Source organism: Suillus clintonianus, assembly GCF_016758775.1.
Source record: "Suillus clintonianus strain FC179 chromosome Unknown DEU56scaffold_82, whole genome shotgun sequence".
Taxonomy (NCBI): domain Eukaryota; kingdom Fungi; phylum Basidiomycota; class Agaricomycetes; order Boletales; family Suillaceae; genus Suillus; species Suillus clintonianus.
The window spans coordinates 33,268-55,002 of NW_024539306.1; the positions used below are offsets into that span (position 1 = coordinate 33,268).

General features: G+C 51.5%; 8 protein-coding genes across 8 annotated transcripts; 5 read left to right on the plus strand and 3 right to left on the minus strand.

The window, feature by feature from the left end:
* The first annotated feature begins 20 nt into the window (after positions 1–20).
* DEU56DRAFT_823433 (uncharacterized protein) lies at positions 21–1,280 on the plus strand. Its single transcript, XM_041354203.1, has 5 exons — positions 21–182; positions 233–310; positions 360–485; positions 682–764; positions 817–1,280. Exons 2-5 carry the CDS (start codon positions 289–291, stop codon positions 1,117–1,119), a joined length of 534 nt encoding a protein of 177 aa, XP_041204788.1. The 5' UTR covers positions 21–182; positions 233–288; the 3' UTR covers positions 1,120–1,280.
* Positions 1,039–2,977, plus strand: DEU56DRAFT_559574 (DNA breaking-rejoining enzyme). The gene is made up of 9 exons (XM_041346809.1): positions 1,039–1,337; positions 1,395–1,576; positions 1,629–1,773; positions 1,843–1,949; positions 2,005–2,197; positions 2,249–2,339; positions 2,396–2,607; positions 2,666–2,856; positions 2,921–2,977. Exons 1-9 carry the CDS (start codon positions 1,266–1,268, stop codon positions 2,949–2,951), a joined length of 1,224 nt encoding a protein of 407 aa, XP_041204789.1. The 5' UTR covers positions 1,039–1,265; the 3' UTR covers positions 2,952–2,977.
* DEU56DRAFT_559671 (uncharacterized protein) lies at positions 2,949–4,602 on the minus strand. The gene is made up of 4 exons (XM_041346810.1): positions 4,525–4,602; positions 4,094–4,460; positions 3,806–4,032; positions 2,949–3,747 (listed from the first exon to the last, which is right to left on the minus strand). The coding sequence occupies exons 2-4, from the start codon at positions 4,425–4,427 to the stop codon at positions 3,004–3,006; spliced, it is 1,305 nt and encodes a 434-aa protein (XP_041204790.1). The 5' UTR covers positions 4,428–4,460; positions 4,525–4,602; the 3' UTR covers positions 2,949–3,003.
* A 1,065-nt stretch (positions 4,603–5,667) lies between these two features.
* Positions 5,668–7,908, plus strand: DEU56DRAFT_759051 (FAD binding domain-containing protein; the record flags this gene model as incomplete). The annotated part of the gene is made up of 12 exons (XM_041350286.1): positions 5,668–5,697; positions 5,751–5,870; positions 5,938–6,096; positions 6,150–6,351; positions 6,407–6,513; positions 6,569–6,603; positions 6,657–6,833; positions 6,886–6,941; positions 6,993–7,002; positions 7,062–7,086; positions 7,137–7,163; positions 7,216–7,908. The coding sequence occupies 12 exons, from the start codon at positions 5,668–5,670 to the stop codon at positions 7,906–7,908; spliced, it is 1,641 nt and encodes a 546-aa protein (XP_041204791.1).
* Positions 7,909–8,831: 923 nt separating this feature from the next.
* On the plus strand, positions 8,832–9,350 carry DEU56DRAFT_743273 (uncharacterized protein; the record flags this gene model as incomplete). The annotated part of the gene is made up of 3 exons (XM_041348998.1): positions 8,832–8,985; positions 9,048–9,196; positions 9,255–9,350. 3 exons carry the CDS (start codon positions 8,832–8,834, stop codon positions 9,348–9,350), a joined length of 399 nt encoding a protein of 132 aa, XP_041204792.1.
* Positions 9,351–9,577: 227 nt separating this feature from the next.
* DEU56DRAFT_960936 (uncharacterized protein) lies at positions 9,578–10,097 on the minus strand (the record flags this gene model as incomplete). The annotated part of the gene is made up of 2 exons (XM_041359323.1): positions 9,578–9,880; positions 9,959–10,097. The coding sequence occupies 2 exons, from the start codon at positions 10,095–10,097 to the stop codon at positions 9,603–9,605; spliced, it is 417 nt and encodes a 138-aa protein (XP_041204793.1). The 3' UTR covers positions 9,578–9,602.
* A 1,422-nt stretch (positions 10,098–11,519) lies between these two features.
* DEU56DRAFT_862483 (uncharacterized protein) lies at positions 11,520–15,072 on the minus strand (the record flags this gene model as incomplete). Its single annotated transcript, XM_041355351.1, has 3 exons — positions 14,849–15,072; positions 14,712–14,790; positions 11,520–14,660 (listed from the first exon to the last, which is right to left on the minus strand). Coding segments are annotated over exons 2-3 (3,156 nt in total), but the record flags the coding sequence as incomplete, so codon positions are not given.
* Positions 15,073–18,359: 3,287 nt separating this feature from the next.
* On the plus strand, positions 18,360–21,087 carry DEU56DRAFT_983062 (uncharacterized protein). The gene is made up of 4 exons (XM_041359930.1): positions 18,360–18,440; positions 18,494–19,859; positions 19,915–20,082; positions 20,138–21,087. Exons 2-4 carry the CDS (start codon positions 18,504–18,506, stop codon positions 20,918–20,920), a joined length of 2,307 nt encoding a protein of 768 aa, XP_041204795.1. The 5' UTR covers positions 18,360–18,440; positions 18,494–18,503; the 3' UTR covers positions 20,921–21,087.
* Positions 21,088–21,735: the final 648 nt, after the last annotated feature.

Consider the following 21,735-nt stretch of genomic DNA (forward strand, 5'->3'; position numbering starts at 1 on the left):
ATAAGGGCGCGCGTCTTAGACGCAACCTTTACATCGCTCTGGGACACGCAGAGGTAAGTCACGTTACGTCTGCGCAGCCACGGCCAAACACGTACCCCGAAAACGCCGTGCCAACGGCATTCGACAAGTTCGACAACCGTCGAACTTTTCAGCGCGAAGAGAATGAGAAAGGGTGGGGAAAGGTGAGTGTTCAACCGTGTCGTTCGAATGCGCGCGCTGAGGCGTCAAACAGCCGTTCCTTTCTGACGCCGTTCAGTGGGCTCTCCCTTCTCTCACTGCAAGAAGGACATGCCGCTGCTCCCGAAGCTTCGTAAGTCTGTTCCGTGCTTGTTTCGTTATTGACTTACGTTGTCCTCCAGTCCCACATCTCGGTGCTTTCCGCGTGTCCCATGCTAAGCCCAGCGGTTTGCTGCTTCATGGGACACGCATTTTTTGGCTGGAGCCTCCCTTTGCTGCGTGTCCCAGGCAAGAGTCGATTTTTTCGCGTTCATGGGACACGCACCTCTCGCTTATGGTACGTGGTACGTCTTTTTTTCATGCTTTTAAAATAGATCGTTTCATAACATGCTTACAGCAGCTTCAGAAGGAGCAAGCGACGCTCCGCATGTTGCTTCCTGTCCTCTCACCACTGACGACGCTGACGATGTGCACCCCGTGCACCCTCGCCTGCTCTTGCACCAGGCAAGTTGCACCACCATTTCGAGCTTTTGCAGCCGTGGATGTCGACAACAAGTTCCGCGCATTGTGTTTCGCGTCATCGAGAGGTTCGTATTTTCTGTCGACTCTATCTGCAGTATTGCTGATCAGTCTCCATAGTATACCACCCTTCACACATTTTCAACCTCTTGGAGCCCATTCGAGTTGCCTCCCTGTCAACCCATGACCATGAGTCACCTCGCCTCTCTCCGACACACCTGTCACTCACCTTCTGTACCCCCTAGTTGCCTCGTCTGCCCGTCAGTTGCCTTGCCCACCCATCAGTTGCCTCGTCTGCCCTTCTCAGTTGCCTCGTCCGCCCGTCAGTTGCCTTCCTGTGCCCTCCGGCACCTGTGGCACCCTCTACTTGCTTTCTGGTGCCCTCGAAGCACCTCCACTTTGTGTATCTTTTTGTATTGTTGACCTTACACGTTTTTACTCTCCGTAGGCTCTATTCTTCGCGTCGTTTACTCGCGCCGTCGTTTTTTCGAATCAGCGGAGGTGGCTTATGTAATGTATTTGTTTTGGCCCCCTCTTATCGGTCTGCGATGTGATCAGCTACCACCACCATGTCCGAGCCCACCATGCAGCCTGTACCACCCCTGCACAATGTCAACGAGGAAGCTGTGATCGAAAAACAGGTCTTTGCCCCACGCCGCAAGCTGTTGGTAAACAGTTCCGAGCTGACTCGAACATAGGTTTCAGATGAGATGCTCCACCTTGAGCTGGAGGAGGCTTCCGAGGCTGAAGCCAAGCTCGACATTCTCTTAACCGAGTGTCTTGAGGATTTTCCAGATGATGATCAGTCTGAGATAGCCCAGTATGCTGCTAACATTGCACGGAACAGCATCACAGATCAAACACGAACGAAGCACCTGAGGTACGTGGTATCCACCCAGCTTTGCTCCGAGTGATGCTGACTGCTAGGCCAGGATCATCAAAGCATATATCACGTTTCATATGAGACGAACACCCGACTGGGACCCCAAAGCAGTGACGAGGAACACGCCATATGATGTCCGGCTGTTCATCACTCAGAAGTGTGGACCGAAGGCCGATGGCTACGAAGGACGTAAGGTCAGTAGCAGCCCTTGTGTCAGTATCCTTACGTGGCTGGTGGTGAGCTCATCCACCCATCTGGTGCAGTTCTCCACTGCAATTTCAACTCGAGCAGCCCTCACACTGTGGTATCGCTCTGTCCGGCCATCAGAGAGTGTTGCCGAGTGGCGAGTCCATGACACCACAGGGCAGTGGTGAGGCCTGGGATCTCCCTTTGCTCACTGTCCACTGTTTGACTGGCTGAACCAGTGCTGGCCTTCCAACGAGATCTCGTGCTGTGTCCGAGTTTATGATTGGTCTCGAAAAGACAAAGGCAAGGCAGGGGGAGGTCTCTCAGTCAGCACGGGCCCTTTTGCTGGATGATGTGTACCGCCTCCATGACTACTGCATGATGCGCCATGGCCTTAATGATGCAGATCGACGACGTGGCATTGTCCGATATGTATGTCTATGTCTTGCTTTCTGGTTGGGATGCCACTAATGCACAAGCCAGACAGTCTTTCTCTTTGCGTGGCTCCTTGTGCTTCGAGTCGAGGAAGCGTTGAGCCTCACATTCGAGAGCATTGATGCCCTCCCCAATGAGAGTATGATTTTTTTCTCTCTGACAAACAAGTGAGGGACACTGACAACCTCTCTCCAGGAGCGTACTTTGATGTTGACCTTGGTACTCGTAAAAATGCACAGACAGGTGTCTCCCAGCGGATGCGTCTCTGTGCGAATGATGAAGACCCAAGGATATGCCCAAAGCGGGCCTTGATCAGACTTGCAGCTCTGTATGGAGAAAATCACGACTGCACTGGACCCTTATTTCTGATGATCAACAAGAATGGTGCAGTGACCACTCAACCACTGGTGAGCAGAGCAGCCCCCCCTCCCCCCAGCCAAACACACTGAGGGACTTCTTCACCAGTCTTCCACTACCATTAGCCGAGCGCTTGCAAGAGACCTACAGGGCCTTGGATACAAGTCATGGGCATTGTATGGGACACACTCCTTCCGTCGAGGGGGATGTCAACACCGCCTTCGAGATCAGGGTTGGTCCCCTGGCATGGTTGCTGCATGGGGTGGCTGGTCACAGGTTGAGGCAGTCACCATGTTCAGGTATTTCTACTCTCCGAACGACAATCATGAGCACATGATTGATTTCGACCGCAATGATGGAAAGCGGCTACACCAGGGATCAATGGGTCTATTAGTAGGATAGATAATAAATGCAATTGTAGTGTATGTGTAAATAACACAGGGTCCTCAGTACCTCTCCTTTCCAATTGCCCTCCATATCTCCCATCGATTCATGCCCGACCACGTTGCTTCCCACTTTTCGCTGGAGAAGCTGCCCTCGTCACTGTACTCGTCACTGGCCATGACCTCAGCAAGGTTCTTATCCCTCCGACTGACAGCCTCGTCAACTTTCCGCAAGGGCCGCAGCTGCTCGACAGGTGCACTGCGTTTAGCCTTCTGCCTCAAGGACTTACCATTTACCTCTGATGTTACTGGGATTGTGAAAAAGGAAAAAAAGCGATCCTTGTCACCACAGAACTCATCCTGAAGCTGCGCATACAGCCTCTCTCGACGGCAAACAGTACACTTGATGGTCTGCCAGAGTGAGATGGCTGCACGCCCTGGGCACGGTCCATAGAGCTGCCGGATGCGAGCGACATCTCCAGCTTCTACCTGTGCAATGACATCACGCAGCGAAGCTGCGTGGTTGAGCACTGCAATGTCAGCTTTGCAAGCTGACAACAGCACTGCTTCCTGAGACGGGACAGGTGCAGACGTGGTTGGTGGAGTCCTGGTGGTGGCAGGTGATGACATGGCGAGGGGGGAAGCCTCTGCTGGCAGGCACGAGGCTGGTTGATGGCGGCTGGCAGATGGCGGGAGTCCCACGGCAGGTTGCACATCTGGCAGTGACGGCAGGCTCAAGAGGGACGGAGACAGATCGAGTGCAGGGAGTGGCGGCTGTGGTGGTGTAGAGGAGCCGCAAGATATTCCCTGCGAGATTTGCACCGTCAGAAATAATTATAAAAAAATAATGAAGCAATCGACTTACGAGGCGGATGATGGGATCCGCACGTGCTTGCACAACTGCGCGAAATCGAAGCAGTGTGACGAAGGCATCACAGTCCCCCGATCGCGCAAGGTGCGACAGTGCGTAGACACTGTCGTTCGTGACAGCAGGCAGCGGAGGAGACGTGGGAAGGGGATTCGGCAGTGCGAAGCTGATCTGGGTGGGGATAGAGGTGATCGCAAGCTCGAGGAGCCGCACATCAAGTGATTCTGTTGTGTTTGATGAACGTGCGTCAGTTGTTCAGGTGAGCCAGGACCACAAAAGACTCACCGGCAGACGTCGAGCAGAGCAGAAACGGTTGGCTCGTGACCACGCATCCCATCCACTCGTTCCAGAGCTCACGCAGGTAGGCGAACTGCCGTTTCTGCACGTCGTGTCCGCGGGTGATGGGTCCCGCAGGTTTCTCGGGGGTGGCTGCAAGGTCGAGGCCGTAGTACTCGGCGAGCTTCGTTCTGAGGGCCTCGACAGTGCCGGTCTTCGTCAAGGACTTCTTCCCCGCAGCTCGATTGGCCTCGTCGATCCAAAACTTCAGCTGAATGCCCTTGGCGGCATTCAGCGCTGGCACGGTGACGTCGGGTGGTGGAGTGGCTGTAGCGCTCGGCATCAGTAACGTGCGGGCGCTATAGGGAACGAACGGCTGGGTGCACACAAGGATAGTGTTAGCGAGAGAAGTAGAATAGAAAGAAGTGGCGCTGGCGCACCTTCCGTGTGATCTGCGTGATCCCAAAACTGCGGAATGTTGTCGAACGGATCCGTCAAACGCGTCCCGTCAAAGATCTGTCTGGGGTTACAAGTGAGTTTTCAGCAAATTGAGAGAACTCGGAACTCACCAACACGTGAAGCTGTGGGCCAGTGGCTGGTTGCAAAATCTACAAGTACTTAGTACTTACGAACACTGCGAACGAAGACGAACGACGGAACGGACGCACCGAGAACGACCCCTCCGAACGTCCGCGTTCGTCCCATCTACTCCTTTTCACCCATTTTCCGTCCTCCAAAGCTCGCCTTCCTATTTGGGTGGATGAGCGCGGGGTCTTTTCGTCACGTGCCATACTGGCGTGTCCCGGGATACGCGCTGACCAATATTCCCCCTTCGTACCCCCGTGTCCCACGACAGGAAAGCGATATTATTACGACAGAATATTAATAGCCTCCGATTTCAACGAGCTGTGGGTCTGTGGCTATTCCAATGATTCCATCACCACTTAGTCGATGGACTACTTCGAGAGGTTCAGTATGACTCTACCGGAACCCTGCTACCTGACTCAGAGGGCCAATCATGAAGACCGTATATTTCCCCGACATACTCATTGTAACTTTAAGAAGGCACCATGACGTGCAAGTTTATTCGATTACTCAGAACCATACCACGCTCAGAGTTTCCTTGCCAGCCAGACAAACGTCCATTAGCACGGAATCCGATGGGAGTACGTCTAAGCGGGCCGTTCACTCAGCATCATGAAGTATCTAGTGAGCATTTTGACAAATCATTATGTCACCTTTGTAAGTAACTTACGGATCAAAATCAATACGCACTGATTAACCACGCCACGCTCAAAGCACACTTGTCAGCTAGACAAACGTTTAGTAGCACGGAAACCGATGGCAGTGCGTCTAGGAAGGCTGTCCACTCATCATCATGATCTGGTGAGAGTTTTGACATCAGATGGAATGTCACTTTGTAAGTTACTTTCCGATCAACGCCAATACGCAGTCGGCCGGCACTGCAGATGTCATCGTTACATGCCCGTCTGTTCGGCTTCTCCCCTATGTTATAAGGACCCGATTTCCCTCTATGCTGACCTCATTCCACCTAACACAATCCTCCTGCCAGTGTGCTACATATGAATTCTGTTCATCCTCCCGTGCTAGTCGTAAGTGACCTGCCTGCGATACATGCTCGCATCTCATCTGAATTCCTTCATAGGTAGGCGCTGGGCCAGCTGGTCTGGTAGCAGCATTGACCCTCCGCCAAAACGGTATCCCAGTTCGTATCATCGATAAAGACCCCAACCCTCGCATCGGACAGCGTGGTCCTGGAATATCGGTAAGTTATCGTGCATTTACTTGTCACATTCGAGTCATCCAGTTGTCTTATCGAACATATGATCTAGCCACGCTCCCTCGAACTCTTCAACTTCCTGAACGTTCCAGAAGTCAATGATATGGGAAAAACACCCCCTCCCATCCGTTCATACAAGCCTGGGACGTTGGAAACTCTGAAAGACTCTTTAATGCTCCCTCATATGGAGCCTACTCCAGCCATACCATTCGTGCGTAGCACCGTCGTCTGATCAAACCTTCCTGCTGACTGGTTTTTTTTTAGTATACCCCAAAAATGATGGGTCAACAGTTCCTAGATGTGGTTCTGAGAGGTCACCTAGAGAAGTTCGTGTGCTCTGTCGAGATGGGCACTGAACTGTGCTCGTTCGAGCAGTCCGATGAGTGCGTTACCGCTGTTTTAGCAAAGAACGGCATATCAGAAACTTTTGATACCAAGTGGATCATCGGCGCCGACGGCGCAAAAGGTGAGATGCAGTTGAAGGTACCAGGGTGAACGAGACTCATAAGGTGGTTTCGCAGGTGTTGTGCGCAAGCAACTTGGGCTCACGTTTTTGGGGGAGACTAGAGATGACACCCGCATTGTGACTGGAGATATCCGCTTGAAGGGCGCTGGTCTCGATAGAGTGGTGCGTCCATTTTCTACATTTTGGATTGGAAAGTTGTCTTGATCTTGTCTCGAAGCATTGGCACAGGTTTGGAGACTTCAATGAACGAGGGTATGTCCAGTTTCTGCACTTGAGGCTTGGAGATGCATACTGACGATGTGCAGCCTCTCATTACGCCCAACAGACGAAATTGGCGAGGACGGCTGGCAATTTTTCCTCTTCGGCCGCGAACTAGACCTAGCGAAAATCGCTGAGAGCGAGGAGCTTGTTTTCGAGACCATCGCGTCGTTAATACCAACGGAGATCACGTTCAACAAGGTGGTTTGGATGAGCGACTTCCGGTGCGTTATGTATTTCTGTACGTGTCGATGCGCGTTCATGGGTTTGCGTTAGGGCCAATATCCGGATGGTGAATAAGTTTAGCGAGGGTCGGGTCTTTGTTGCGGGCGGTGTGTGTTCTTTTTAGGCGTGTGTCGCTCTGCTGATAGAAGTCGTTGTAGATGCTGCTCAGTATGTCTGTTTTTGAACATATTCTTCGCAAACTGCTGCTAACACACTTCTGTTTCAAGTGTCCACAGTCCAACGGGTGGTCAGGTATGGCTAGTCCGATCGATGCTGACAATTACTCATTTCTCTGATAACAGGGACTCAATTCAGGTGTACAAGATGCTGTGAGTGAATAGATCTAACATGTACGACACAGCTGATCGCGCCCTCGACCAGTTCAATCTAGGATGGAAACTTGCGCTCGTCGAGAAAGGACTCGCCGACAAGTCCCTTCTCGAGACATACAGCGCCGAGCGTTTACCTGTCATCTCTGAGATGCTCAATGTGACCACCGCGATCCTCAATAAAGCAATCACGTCGGGAGACGTATCAACCGGCCGAGGCCCCATCCTTTTCATGCTCGGCATCAACTGCCGATTCAGCAACATCGTACTGGATGAATTTGTGCCTGCAGTCGAGGGGAAGCCTATCAATGCTTACGGGGTTCTTGATGAGGCGCATCTGGAGGCTGGAGATAGGGCGCCTGATGCACCCAATATGCTCCAGGTGGGGCGCGGAGAGTCTGACGTGAAGACGCTTTTTGGTCTGTACAGACCCTGGTACCACACAATTGTTGTGTTCGCGCCAAGTCTCGCTGATGCTACCCCAATCTTGGGCGCACTGGATGCATGCGACAAGAGTGTCGTACGATCGGCAGTCGTTCTGCCTTCATCGGCTTCAGTGACTCCCGTCGCATCTCCTGCTGACCTCGTTCTTGTTGACCAGGAGGGTCATGCTTATTCGGCTTACCTCGTGGAAGCTGACCAGACGAAGGTGTTTGTGATACGGCCGGATGGAGTAGTTGGGGCGATCGTCCATGGTGCAGAGGGCGTGAAGAAGTATTTCTCAAATATATTTTTGGACGCGTAGTGATTTGAATATGCATTCCTTACTTTACGAGCACAACCAGCCCTGTATACCTCACTCAACCTAGTGTATCACCATTTGTAACTGAAATACAACATAGAATTTCATACAGTCCATTATTATGCCCTCCTTCAAACCGTTAAACACATTCTCGTACGAAGTATCGACGATGTGTTTTGCGACAGCGTCTGAATCTTCGACCATCTATGGCGTGCCAATGACGTCTTGAACCCCGAAAAATTGCCCGGCTGCGAGGTGGATGACTTCGTCATATGTCTTCTCATCCCCGACAGCGGTAAGGTGTTCTCCATGATGTCGAGGAGCGTGAGAAGATCATCTCCAATGGCGGGACGTGGATATTTGCCAAAATGGTGGGGCTGCTCGCGGTCATGTTTGCCATGACAAGCTAGGTGCGCCCAGGTGTTGCGTTGCAAAGCTTCAAGCTTCAAGTGCACTTGCTGAGTCTTGCTCGCGTAGCTGCATCTCTAGGAATAGTTGTGGGGTGGCAGCCAGTGGACGGTCCGGAGCGAGCCTGCAGACCAATTCAAGTCCGACGAATCTGAGGTCGAAAGACCTTCCAACGCTATTAGCCAAAAACACTGATAAATCTTTTTCTCTAATTTGTCCAGGGAGGATGCCTGGATATATCAACTGGCTATGGACTAGATGATGCGTCAGAGTTTTTTGTTTGTTCACCCGCCGGTTCCGGGATAAACTTATCCTTCCTCCATAACTATCAGGTCACCCATCGACTTCAAAATGAGGTGGTTTGCTCGTAGGTGTATCGCACCGGAAATAACTTACCTGGCGACCTGGCTCTACTAGTCAACTTTACCGACTACATTCACAGCTCTAAAACCCTCACCACAACACCCCCAGTCCGCTCTGAGCTGCATACGTCGTGTGCGTTTATCTCTCTCAGCTAAATGGTATTGCACTCGCTTGAATTCATATCCTCGTCTTCCACAAAGATGCATAACTACATGGTGCGGGCACCAGACCACACCAACGAAGGTACCCTTGCGCGTCGCATGACCGTTCAACCCAAGCACGTACTAGTAGCTATCACGCTAGAAGTCAGTCAGTCTTCCATCAAGCATTTACACTATCAATTCTCGTCTCACGAACATTCGAAATTTCAGAAGTAGCTGGTGGTCTCTTGAAGCCCGAATCCCAAGACGCAGAGCCACAGGATAGAAAGTTTGCAGGGTCCGCGCTGATCAATGAAGCAGAGAGCTCGAAGGATGTGAGGGGGATTGTGAAGGCTGATCTGTATTGGAGGGAAGGCGTTGTAGGTGGTGCTATTTCATTTGTTTTTGTTTTGGACACGCTGATCGTCTTTTGGGAAGTGGGACAAGGAGAAATTAGTCATTCTTCCAATTGTGATGGCATCTATCCTTCAGGAGCGAGCTGGTATTACTCAACCAACGAAAGACGAAGCCTAACGAGTAAACGAGTAATTCGTTGTGAGATATCATATTTCATTTGACTGCCCACGTCATCATGATATTCATTGAAGAGTAAGCACTTTGGCGCGCGCGGTAATTTCCGAAGCTTTCAAGGTTTCGGTAGCCAGGTCCTTTAGATCACGACACTAGATCAAATGCACGCATGCATAGTAAGTACTTACCAATGTACGTTGGCTGCTAATCTGAATCAGTATTTTCCACTCACAGTATCTACATTGTACGCAAGTGTCAAGAAGGGACGGGCGGAAGGCTCGTTGCCAATGCGATCGGGAGAATAACAAGTTTCTCTTTATCCCACTGCACACTCCCAGTTAGCGTCACAGTATCAATGTCCATCATAGCAGCCAAGACACATACCACATCACCCTTGTAAAACATATCCTCTTCTACGAGCTTGCGCACGACATCAATGTTCTCCCCTTCAAATATCAAGCATGACCCAACAAACTTCTTATCTTCTGCAGTTGCGTGGATGGATTCGAGCGTCGTGCAGCCTCCCGCGACCCCTGTCCAAATTCAATGCGCCGTCATGGTGCTTTAGCGTGCGTCTTGGGATATTAAAATATGGTTTATGGAGAACTCACGTAAGATGCCTTGACTGATGAGTTTCAAGGCCTTCTCGCGGTGGGAAGGTCTCAATGCTTGTCGCCGTTGGAGGACACCCTCGTCGGTGTAGTCAGGTGCCCATACGACGAATTTTGGTAGGTCTGGTGGTGAGGACATGTTTCTCTGATCGATGTAGATGCTTCGCTGGTGGGGTAATAGGCGAGAGCTTGAGAACTCGTATCATTCCATGGTCGGTGGCGTATTATACGAGATCTGTCCTCCTGCTTCAGGCCATCTGAGTCGGTCTAGTACCGCTGCGCGTTGATCGCGTCATACTGAAAATAACTTGCACAGGAATCTGACTGACTACGTCGACAGCTTTAAACCCCACTGTGACAATCATGCTCCCACAGTCCATGGCGGATCGTGTCGTTTTGGAGCCTCACCATCCTAAGCCTTTCAAAAGGTCGATACTTTTAATCCATATAATTTTCATTGTCTCATCGATATCGAAGGTACCATCATCTGATGCCGCACCACATCTATCAGTGACTATCCTGGGAGTTTCTTCCGTACGCAGTGACTATGGTCAGATCTCCTGACATTCACGAATGTCATAATTGGGGTCTTAAAGCTTTTTAGCAAGCATCGCATCAGATTCAAAGTTCATGTCATCATAGATAAGGGGTAGCCTTGTCCAGCTCTCCCAGTTCGTATGTCCCGCCAAATATCTGTGTGGTGACAGCGCTGAGATAAAAACCTGTGCGTGCTTAGATACTCGAGTGAAGTGTCCGTTCTTTACATACTAGAACTGAGTGTTTGTACCCGTAGATGAGAAAGACACGGAACCACCAAAAAACGAGCACGTATTACGCCTCGGGTTTGGGAGCAATAGTATCGACCTGATATAAGGCAGTACGTTACACGAGGGAATGATGAGAATAATGGTAAGACACACCTTTGCAAGTTTTTGCCCTTCAGATAAAACAACGAGGCAAGACCGCAGACCCTTCAAACACCAATGCATTTCGAGCCAGGAAAGGAGATGACGATTCCAGAAAGCCTGAAATATATGATTGAGTTTGTCATCCCATGGATTCGGAGCTTGCGAAAGATGAACGGCCCAATTTTGACAGGCGTACTTGAGAGCGTCGGAAGCTGATCGACATCGTTGCTTTGCTTCGTTTGCGAAAGTGGTAAAGTGATCAATAGCATGGATGATCTCTCTGTCGGGTAGGAAAAAATCTTCTGGTGATGTAGAGGTGGAATGGTCCTGCTGCGTCAATGCCAGGAATGTTGGAAACATCAAGAAATCCGGCAGGCTCTTGAACTGCTGGACCACTCGGAAAGCTGGCAGTAAGTGGAATTCTCTGGCAATCGTATATTTGCTGATTGCTTCAAACATGCTCAAGAATTCTTCCATTGTCACCCAGACGGATGCAGCAGGAGTGGACTGCCATGCTGTGCCATGGGGCGTTTGCAGCCAATCTCGCCCGAGTGGAGTCTGCAGCCACTCTCGCCCACCCAAGGTCTGCAGCCACTCTCGCCCGCGCGAGGTCTGCAACCAACCTCGCCCACCCTGGGTCCGCAGCCACTCTCGTCCGCCCTGGGTCTGCAGCCAGTCGTGCCCAGATGGGGTCTGCAGCCAGTTTCGCCTGCCAAAGGTCTGCAGCCAGTCTCTCCCGCGAATGGTCTGCAGCCAATCTCTTCCTCCGCGGTTCTGCAGCCACTCTCTCCCTCCCTGAATCTGGAGCCACTCTCGCCCGTGTATAGTCTCCAGCCAGTCTTTCCCACCTGGAGTCTCCAGCCAGTCTTGCCGTCCAAGGGTCTCCAGCCAGTATTGCCCTCCCTGGGTCTCTAGCCACTCTCGCCCACTCTGGATCTGCAGCCAGTCTTGTCCTCCCTGGGTCTGCAGCCAGCCGTGCCCGGATGGGGTATGCAGCCAGTCTTTCCCGCGCGGGGTCTGCAGCCAATCTCGCCCTCTCTGGGTCTGCAGCCAATCTCGCCCTCCCTGTGTCTGCAGCCACTCTCGTCCTCCCTGGGTCCGCAGCCACTCTCGTCCTCCTAGAGTCTGCAGCAAGGCTTGCCCTCCCTGGGTCTGCAGCCACTCTCGTCCTATGTGGGTCTGCAGCCAATCTTGCCCTTCGTGGGTCTGCAGCCAGTGCCCGTGTGTGGCCCGCAGCCAATCTTTCCCACCCATGGTCTGCAGCCAGTCTTGCCCGTGCGTGGTCTGTAGCCAGTCTCTCCCTCCCGGTTTCTGCAGCCAGTCTCGCATACTTGGTTTCTGCAACCAATCTCGCCCTCCCTGGGTCTGCAGCCAGGCTCTCCCGCCCTTAGTCTGCAGCCAGTCTCTCCCTCCCTCGTCATGTAGCCAGTCTCGTCCGTCCTGCGTTTGCACCCAGTCTCGGCCCGCTGGGCCCCGCAGCCACACCCGCCCTACCTGAGTCTGAAGCCAGTCTTGCCCTCCCTGGGTTTGCAGCCACTCTCGCCCACCTGCAGTCCACAGCCAGTCATTCCACTCTCGCCCACTCAAGGTGTGAAGCCAGTCTTGCCCTCCCTGGGCCTGCAGCCAGTCTTGCCCTCCGTGGGTCTGCAGCCACTCTCGCCCACCCGAAGTCAACAACCAATTTTTCCCTCCCTGAGTTTGAAGCCAGTCTTTCCCTTCGTGTGTTCCTAGTATGGAGTTCTGGCGTGTGGCATGCAGCCAGTCTTGCCCATGTGTGGTACGAGACGAGTCTCTCCTATCCTGGGTCTGAAGCCAGTGTTGCCCTCCCTGTGTCTCTAGCCAGACTCGCCCTCCCTGAGTCTCTAGCCAGACTCGCCCTCCCTGAGTCTTCAGCCAAGGTCGCATGGCCGGGGTCTGCAGCCAGTCTCGTCCTTCCTGGGTCCGCGGCCGGTACAGAGTCCACAGCCAGTCTTTTCCAGGTGGGGTCCGCAGCCAGTCTTGCCCATGCATGGTCTGCAGCCAAGTTCGCCCTCCATGTGTCTGCAGCCAGTCTTGCCCTCCCTGGGCTTCCAACCACTCTCGCCCTCCCCGAGTCTGTAGCCAGTCTTGCCCTCCCTGTGTTTGCAGCCAGGCTTGCCCACGCGAGGTCTGCAGCCAGCCATTATCTCCTCCTTGGCTGTCCAACCAGGCGTGCCCTTGCAAGGTCTGCGGCCAGTCATCCCCGCCCTGGGTTTGCAGCCAGGCACACCCATCCGTGGTCTCAAGCCAGTATTGTAAATCCGAACCGCGATCTCCCCGGAGCCACAACAGACTGATAATAACTGGGCGTGGTTCCAGCAGTTGAACGAGGAAGGCCAACGAGCCTTTTAATTTATGGGGGTCTTCGAGTTCCATAGCGTGGCTCTGCCTCTTCAATTCTGAAAGAACATCTAAGAGGGCTGTGTTGCGTGGAATCTCCTTCATCATCAAGTGGAAAGAGGAGTATGCGAGTAGGGAGTGAGGCGATGGTATATTGTGCACTTCAGGGAGGCTGCAGTTTGAGGGGTCGGCAACATAGTCACGAACGGATGTGTGATAGATATCCACGGGGAGAGTGCTGTCTGTAGGAATGTTCACGACAGATCGTAGTTGCATTAGTACCGTCTCGATATCGCTGCCCAAGCCAGAGCCAAGAAGTTGGGAGAGTTGGGAGATCGGGAGAGGGTCTGCGAGGGCGGCAACAATGGACAAGTGCAGGTATGCCCGCTTTGGGTCAGCGCACGTAGAGAGGATACAGTCGTATAACTTGTACACCTCAGTTCCTGGTAGAAGCTCACACGTTAGCTCCAGCATCAGCTGCAGCCGATCGTGGGGATCATTGTCGGTATCATCTATAAACTTCATCATCGTGGACGCAACGAGGAAACGTCTGCCGGCTCGGATCGCAAGCCGCCCAAGTTGATCCCTTGATGGCTGTGGGAATCCTGGATGGCGAATTCCTAGCTTTCTAAAAGAATGCTGCAAGAAGATATAAATGTCATTATCGACATCTGCGCCATCTAACGAGATGATGGCAGCAACGGCCTCCCCAGACGTTTTCACTGGTATCTCGCACACTAATGGGCGCACCTCTTCATGCATCATGGTGCTACAAATGTGCGATTCCGAGCGACTAGTGAACAGAATGTGGGTCACAGGAAGATTAGGTTCACGAAGAGCCTGCGCAAGGGCAAGAATGAGATCGGTTATCTCCGGTTCTGATGTGCATTCATCAAGGGCATCGACAACAAATGTCAAAGGCTGACACTTGCGCAATCTCAAGTGAAGCCTCCGGAGAGGTTGGAGAAAGAGAGCCTCCATCTGGTCGCAGAGAGGTTTGTCGGGGTCCAGAAGAGCGGGATTGTCGCGGATAGCTTTGTTCACGTCCTCCCGGATGCTGGGGAAATTGCTAGCAAGCTGATAGACAAGCGTTGCAAAAAAATAGCCAGCCGTGCAACGTTTCGTGTGCTTGCGCGAGAAAAAGAATGTACCGGCGAGCCGTTTTTCGACATTGGTGTCCTCTGTTACTTTTAGACCCCTCATCCTTTCAGCTACAGTGAACGCGACGGCAGACTTTCCGACGCCCGCCGTTCCATGCAGCCAAACGATTCGATTCTTCTCTCGGTCATCTAGAAATGCGTGTATGTGGTTGAGGAGATCCACTCGGGTCCCTTCCAAACATTTCGGGTGGGGCTGACGTTCACGGGAGTTAAATTCAGCACCTTTGACAGCTACCTGGGACAGCCTCGCCCAAATTCCTTCAAACGATGGAAGAACTGCTAATGAGGTCAGAACGGGAGATCGCGATAAGAGATAGAAATACTGACATTGATCCTGACTCATTTACGACCGTAGTAACAAAAAATGCGATGGAATGGGATAACTCAGGGAAGTACTATCTAGGTTCTTCGAGGATGCGGTCAGAAATACATCTGGATGATTATTATCTCGAAGGACGACGTACGATGGGGTTATTGACTCCAGAGTCAAGGCTTAGGTCGCGTGATGGAGAGTGCGAAACGTGATTTGGGATTGATGGATATCAATGTTTCAACCTATTGTGGTATGGATAGCTGCTGGATGGCGGTTGAAACTTAAGAACGAACTTCGTGGGCGCTTATTTGACAAGAGCTTGCTGTGAAATGCCGAACTCGTTGCTAGCCCAGCCAAACAGAAGCATGGCTCCAGACATAGAAATCCCAAAAGCACTTCATTTCAGTTTCAGTACTTACGCCAGTCCCTTACCCGTGGCTGATCATGAGGACGAGTGAGGATGTCGGAAATTGCCTAGTGAAGTTGTTTGAACCGTCCTGGGCGCTTGTAGTTGCCTAGTTGGCAACAACTAACAAAATCAAATATCCCCTGTACCGCGTCAACCAGAAGCCACGAGGAGGTTACGACTCAATTTATACAAACATTCAAACCAAGCACATCAATTTAAGTACGCGGGCGAGACAATTTAAAGGATATGGTGCGATAAACAAGGTGTCGGATAAGAAAGGAGATAGGGAAAGAAAAGATATCAGGCGTAAAAAGTGACGATGACGGACGACCGTCAACAAGGGTGATAGAAAACAGATAGCAGGACCAGAATAATGATGAGCAGGAGGTTCGCTACCGAGAGAACGAGCGACAGGTGGTAGACAGCGGTGATCGAGTAACGTTCTGGGAGTGTGAGTGCTGAGTGAGTATCAGTATGAGCACGAAATAAGTAAATAAAATGATGGAAGACAAAACGAGAAAAAACCATAACCCCGTAACCAATTCGTTTGCGATTGAATAACAGCAGCAAGCCAAGACAGCAGTGAATCATGGCAACATGTGAATCCCATGAGTGGAAGGTGTGGATAGCATATACAGTTCGATCGCCCGAGTTGCATGCACTGAACCGCTCCCCACCATGCCCTACGCTATTCACAGGATTCAGCCGGAGGTAACACACACGAACTCATGTCACCCTTGCGAAGCAGAGATCAACGAAATTCTGCTCTTTGCTGGGTACAGCACCCCAGGTTGAGTGTATGACCTCGATACCGTGTAAAACAAAAGTCTCGTGTGATGTAATTTCCTGCGATAGATGCGTTAGTCGAAGTGCTGGACAAAGACTCAATGAATGGAGTCCCAACCTGAATTACAAGCTCCAATGACGAGCGCTTTGTTTTGATCCCAGTGCTCAAACGCGCTTGTAAACTTGGCAGGATGAATCGTGGAAGCTCATATGGATTCTCCATATTCGGATCCTGTTGTAAACAAAAGAGATGCTTAGCATTTAGCACATGTTTCTCTGAACTGCGGAAGACCTCGATCACTCAGGTCTTGGAGGATTCAGACCATTCGGGATTCGTGATCGTTGATGAAGCCTCAGTCCAAATGTTCAGTCCTAGGAGGAGCTCAAGTTAGCCTTCGAGCCTGTCTGCAAGCTGCATGGAGAAGAACAACACCAATACCGCTCAGAAACTCAACTTCACGCCCTCGGTCTTCAATACACATGCCGTTAATGGGGAATTGGCAGCGCGGATCGAGAGTCTTCTATCCTCAACCTAGTATAGAAAACTTACGATCAGCCCTACCAATTCTATCAGTTCGCAAGGCCTGCTTTGGACCCAGAGGGCCACCAGGAGAGAATAGCATCGGATGAACTAGTGGTGAAAAATGGAGAGGAAGGGAGAACGAAAAGAAGGAGGGGAAAACTGCGGGAGATTAAGCGAGCTGAGATCCATCGCTAGCGCCGTGGCAGTGCAAGAAGAAGACACGGCAAGTGCCGTGTGCCAAATTTCTATTCATCGGGTAGTCCATGAAGGCAAATAGTCTAGTATTGTTAGATAAGAAAACAACGCGTCGGCGATATATAGTATCCATGTTGTTACTTGGTACTTTGAGAGATGAATTGCTCAGTGGACGAGCGAGGTAAGCACTTGAGCCTCGCTGCCATTTCAACTTTCCAAGCCTATAGGCCCAGCGCCAATTAATGGATGATGACTGTCAGGTTGTTATTCAGACATTCAACTCCGCGCTCTCGTTCTTCAAGCTTGTGACTCAAATACCGTCATTGAGGAATTGGAGGCGCAGATGACTAGTCTGGAGAATGTCACCAATTCTGCCAATTTGACGTTTCTATAATCGCAAACAAAAACGATCGACACTGCTTGGAAAAGCTGTATGTAAAGATGGAGTGCGCTTTCCACTTTTTGCTGGGAAGAGGGACGAGATCAACGATTCCGGCGCCTTTCGCCGAGCTTTGTCTCGGATGCGCAGGAAGACATGGTTGGGTACGGGGATGGAGCTCGCGTTTTCATGCAAGTAAATCTTGGGAAGCGCGGTCTTCGCTAACCTGTAGAAGACGATGGTGGATCTTCTGACAAACGTACGCAAATCCCCAGTAAAATGTCTTTCTATGTGATTTTTGCGTAGTAGATATGAAGGATTGCGTCGATGTCGTTGGAAGTGATTGCTATAAATCTTTCGCTGGGCTGTGTCGTAGACGTCGTTATCTATGGCCTGTGTCGAAAGTTGAAAAGGTTGAACGTTGGGAGGCTGTGGATGAACATGTTAGCGGTGCCAAGGGGAAGCGGGGTTAAAGAGTCGCACGCGAATCATACAGCCGGACCGACGTCCTAGTTGGGATGATCAAGATCATACGCTCACTTGCCGTGGGTCGCATGCCAGCGCATGACCTGCAGAAAAAGGGTCAGATGCACCTCAAAAAGCTTCGCCTGATGCACGTGTTGAATGATATACCAACTCCGTGGAGAAATGGAAGGATAAATGTTCCCATTTCCATTCACACACGGCGCGCGTATATCGCACTCGAGTTGGAATACGGATATCGGTACTGAGATTCAGAAGACAGGAAGTCTGACTTCAAGAATGTTATCTGTTACTTTAGGACCAGCAGGAATTTCGGATCTATATCTATATCTTCCTTGACGATGGTAGTGTCCAACCCATTGCCCAGGCTTCTCAGCGACAGGGTTGATTGGCAAAAATCACGCGCTGAATGTTTCGTAGCGCAACTCCGGTGAATTTGAGTGAATGATTCGTTTATTTCTCAGTTTACAGTGCGTCGCAAAAAACACACACAATGTACTCACCAACGCGCCAGGCGAGTTCAAGGATGAAATTAAACTTGACCACCGGGTTGGACGTACTGCATTTAACGCCCGAATCCCATCGAGACTATCGGCAGACGAGTCGAAGATGAGAACGCGCACAAGCGCTTGTCGCGACAACTTTAATCTGGTTATCGACAATCATCGGGCCGTGCTCGCCAGTGGCCGCCGCTCAGGTTGTGGATGAAGAGGACTGCAGTGTTATCAATGAGTTGAGACTCTTCGGTCTCTGTGCTTCTACAACGGTCTGATGCCGCATGGTGTCTTAACTGAGAACATGTACTCGGACGCGGTTGATATAATGGCTTATGTAATGAAGCCGTCTTCCGAGGGAATAGACAATGGATGAACAAACACTTAAAAGTAGTAGTAGGCATGTTACAACCCTGCAGTGCACAGCAAGCTGTCTTCCTAATCACCTCGTCCTTGTCTGATCCACTTAATTTTGTGTGTAAGTCTTTTATAAAGATGGAATCAGACTAACCAAGTGTTTCCTCTAGTCCTATCATCATGAGCCAACCACCAAGCACACCCCGGGCAGGTCCCAGTACTAGTGGCGACAAATCAAACAGCTCACCACTCCCAATACCACCCCTCATACGTTCGCAGTCCCACCATTCTACCGCATCAAAGGCCTCAAAAGCCTCGAAGCCCATCTCTCGCACCAGCTCACACAATCCCCCGACAAATCGCGAAGTTCTCCAGCTCCTCGCAGATGCAGAGTCTGCCGTGCGCGACCTCCGCGCAGACGTCTCTCTTTTGAATTCACAGCTATCGTTTGAGCAGGACCGCGCTGATAATGCAGAGCTTAAAGCAAAGGAAGCATGTATACGGTTTAAAGATGCCAACGATGCGCGCATTGTCTCGCAGAGCGAGATCGTACGTTTAACAGAGGAGCTAAGGTTATACAAAGACGCACTGGAACAAGCCCAGAAGGAGATTTTTCGTGCTCAGGGCGTGATGAAGGACGTTGAGGACCGGAGGAGGGATGCAGAGGAGAGCGCCGCAAAGTCGAGGACTAGGTTGCGCAAACTGATGGAGGAGAAGATGATCGAAGTCGCTCGCGAGGAGGGTCGTAAACAGGGTCTCCAGGAGGGATTGGAAATGGGGAAAGATGTGGGTTACGTCCATGGGAGGAGCAAGGGTTATGCACAAGGTCGAGTAACAGCAGATCGTGTCCTCGAACGGTACTTTTCTGGCCAGAGCGACGAGGAAAGCAACTCGAAACGTGACTCCGGTGACGCGCAGGACACTCCACGATTCCGACCAGAACCAATATCACGCGCTTCATCCAGCGAACAATCACGTCCTCGCACACCAACACGTCGCCGCACCCAACCTCAACCTCAACCCCAACCACAATCGCAACTACAGCAACGTCCACCACAGACCTCATCTGCGCGCAGTACCATGTTCTCCCCTGCCCACGCGCTGCACGACATTCCTTCAGACGGATGGATCCCAGAAGCTGATTCTTCTCTCATCATCCGCTTACCACCTCCACACGAGTTCCAGCGTCCGCGTCGTACGCCCTCCCCCATTTCTTCGAGTCCTGGCACGCCTTTGCGTTCCCTGCCCGTACCGCTCCAAGATCCTGTACTTATGGTACCAGAGCCTCGATCCCCTGGTATGCCGTTATATACGGTCCCTAGTTCGGATTCCCGTCCCCAACGAACGGTACGTCGTAGAGCTTCGGGCACGGAAAGCGTGACCTCTACAAGGACGTCAGAACTAGAGCTGCTGAGTCCACCAGAACACCCCCGATCCAGTGGGCTGAGCGTCATTCCCGAGGTTACGAGTATACGGGAGCAGAGCACGCCTAGCAGCCGAAGCATGAGAGCAAGTGTAGAAGATGATGTAGATGAGGTATGTCTTGCTCGACAGTGCTTATTTGTGGCGTGCGTGCTTACTTGTACTGCAGTCTGGCTTCGTACATGTCTCTATGCCAGCGCCGAGGACGTCTAGAGAAACAATTCGGCTGCAGAAAGCACCTTCTGTTATATCAATAGCTAGATCACCGGCACCAGAATCATCGCGTCCCACTAGCACATCATCATCTGGCACCGTGGGGATCACGATCCAGCCACCCGTGAGTGTTCATCTCTCTTCTATCAAGCACTGACAAACTCAGTCATGATATGAAGTCACGTCCCGCATCTAACATGTCGCAAATAACAACGTCCGGGCAGCTCCAGTACTTCCTCAGTCCTGCTGACGCGGATCGCCCTTTACCACCGCCACCGTCGTATTCCCCGTCACGAGCGCAAGCCACGCCGGCGATGGTCCCTTTACCAGCTACGGGTAGCACGATGTATACAACCCTACCTGCTGGACAGCTCCCACTTGGGTTTGTACCCGCCGGCCCACCGACTCCCCGTCCATATACACCAAGCAGTAGCCTACCAGCGCCCCCTGCCGCTGCTCAACACGGTCAACATCAATACACCGCCAAACACCAAAATCACCAATACACCAGACCCAACCAAAGCCAATACGCCGGAAACCCCATCGTCATCCCTTGCAGTCCCAAATCCCCCAATCCAAACCCCCGCGACGACCCCAACCAACCAGTAGTGATCCCCCCGCCCTCTCAGAAATTTGCGCCTGAATCCGATGAATCGTCTAGTGATACTAGTAGTGATGCAGATGTGACACGAACGCCGAGGAGGAAGTATAGGGCTGCTGGGAGTGCTGCGAGTTTGTATACTGCTACTGGGACTGGGAGTGGGCTTGGGACTGGGGTCACGAGGTATTCTGCGGGGGTGGCTTTGAGTGGGAGTGCGGGAGGTGGGACGCCGAGGGTAGGGTTGTATGGGAGGAGTGGGAGTGGGGGAGGTGGGGAGGGTTATGCGAGTATGAGCATGGGTGGAGGGGGTGGGTTTGGGAGGATGGCGTATTCTAGTGAGCAGGGGAGTGTGAGGGGGTGAGGTGTGCTGTGCTGATTAATGACTAACGATTAATGATTTACGAGTTTGAATTTACGAACCAGGTATTTCTAGGTGCTGGCACCTTCTTATGGATTTATATGATATTCGTTATGGATCGAGCTTGTAACTGGATTATTTGCATGGTACACATCGCTTTAGGGAATCCAGATCAGTCTGAGGCGTGCATGGTGAAATAGCGAAAAGGTCTAGATGAGTCGGATTTGAATGGTATTTGCCAAAGATATAATTCAACCCATATCAATTTTTGGCCAGTGTTGTCAACCGTTCCTCATTGCCTCCTATCTCGTTTCCATCCTGGCGGTGAGGGGTGTGGGTTTCCGTTTTTGGAACGTCGCCCCTGACAGTTATTTGTGGCTGTTTGTAGAGAGACACGATGAGCCTCCAGCCTGTATGTCAGAATTAATATTGGTCTTCGCCCTCAGGCCTCAACGTTCAACGTTAACAATACTAGAATGCCAGCATACCGGTCACTTCCTGTCCTCCGTCAATGACGCCTGAGACTTGTGGAGATTTGAACGACGACAACGTTTATTGCGTCGTCCCCCACCAATTGCAATTTGCAGGATCCGTAAACCAATTCGACGAGACAATGGTTATTCAAGTATTTGGTACGGCTGTCATCTGCAGTTGTTATCATTAATTCGGTTATCCACATCGTCCTTTGTGCTCCCTTTGAAGGTGGACGACTGGCTTTTTAGGTGTGAACTGACGATTAAATTCTCAAGACAAGCTTCAAGATGGGCTCAGGAACTTGCTCCTTTAGCGTGACGGTGATTTGGATGGTTGAGGGTAAG

What these genes read in the sequence shown, in the direction of transcription:
- DEU56DRAFT_823433 (XM_041354203.1), top strand. Translation starts at nt 289, where the DNA reads ATGCCGCTGCTCCCGAAGCTTC. An exon ending in GCCGCTGCTCCCGAAGCTTC is followed by an intron (nt 311 to 359) that starts GTAAGTCTGTTC and finishes GTTGTCCTCCAG; the next exon opens with TCCCACATCTCGGTGCTTTC. An exon ending in GTGTTTCGCGTCATCGAGAG is followed by an intron (nt 765 to 816) that starts GTTCGTATTTTC and finishes CAGTCTCCATAG; the next exon opens with TATACCACCCTTCACACATT.
- DEU56DRAFT_559574 (XM_041346809.1), top strand. Translation starts at nt 1,266, where the DNA reads ATGTCCGAGCCCACCATGCAGCCTGTACCACCCCTGCACAATGTCAAC. An exon ending in AAGCTGTGATCGAAAAACAG is followed by an intron (nt 1,338 to 1,394) that starts GTCTTTGCCCCA and finishes ACTCGAACATAG; the next exon opens with GTTTCAGATGAGATGCTCCA. An exon ending in CAGTGACCACTCAACCACTG is followed by an intron (nt 2,608 to 2,665) that starts GTGAGCAGAGCA and finishes CTTCTTCACCAG; the next exon opens with TCTTCCACTACCATTAGCCG.
- DEU56DRAFT_559671 (XM_041346810.1), bottom strand. Translation starts at nt 4,427, where the DNA reads ATGCCGAGCGCTACAGCCACTCCACCACCCGACGTCACCGTGCCAGCG. An exon ending in GCTCTGCTCGACGTCTGCCG is followed by an intron (nt 4,033 to 4,093) that starts GTGAGTCTTTTG and finishes CAAACACAACAG; the next exon opens with AATCACTTGATGTGCGGCTC. An exon ending in CGGATCCCATCATCCGCCTC is followed by an intron (nt 3,748 to 3,805) that starts GTAAGTCGATTG and finishes CAAATCTCGCAG; the next exon opens with GGAATATCTTGCGGCTCCTC.
- DEU56DRAFT_983062 (XM_041359930.1), top strand. Translation starts at nt 18,504, where the DNA reads ATGAGCCAACCACCAAGCACACCCCGGGCAGGTCCCAGTACTAGTGGC. An exon ending in TAGAAGATGATGTAGATGAG is followed by an intron (nt 19,860 to 19,914) that starts GTATGTCTTGCT and finishes CTTGTACTGCAG; the next exon opens with TCTGGCTTCGTACATGTCTC. An exon ending in GGATCACGATCCAGCCACCC is followed by an intron (nt 20,083 to 20,137) that starts GTGAGTGTTCAT and finishes CATGATATGAAG; the next exon opens with TCACGTCCCGCATCTAACAT.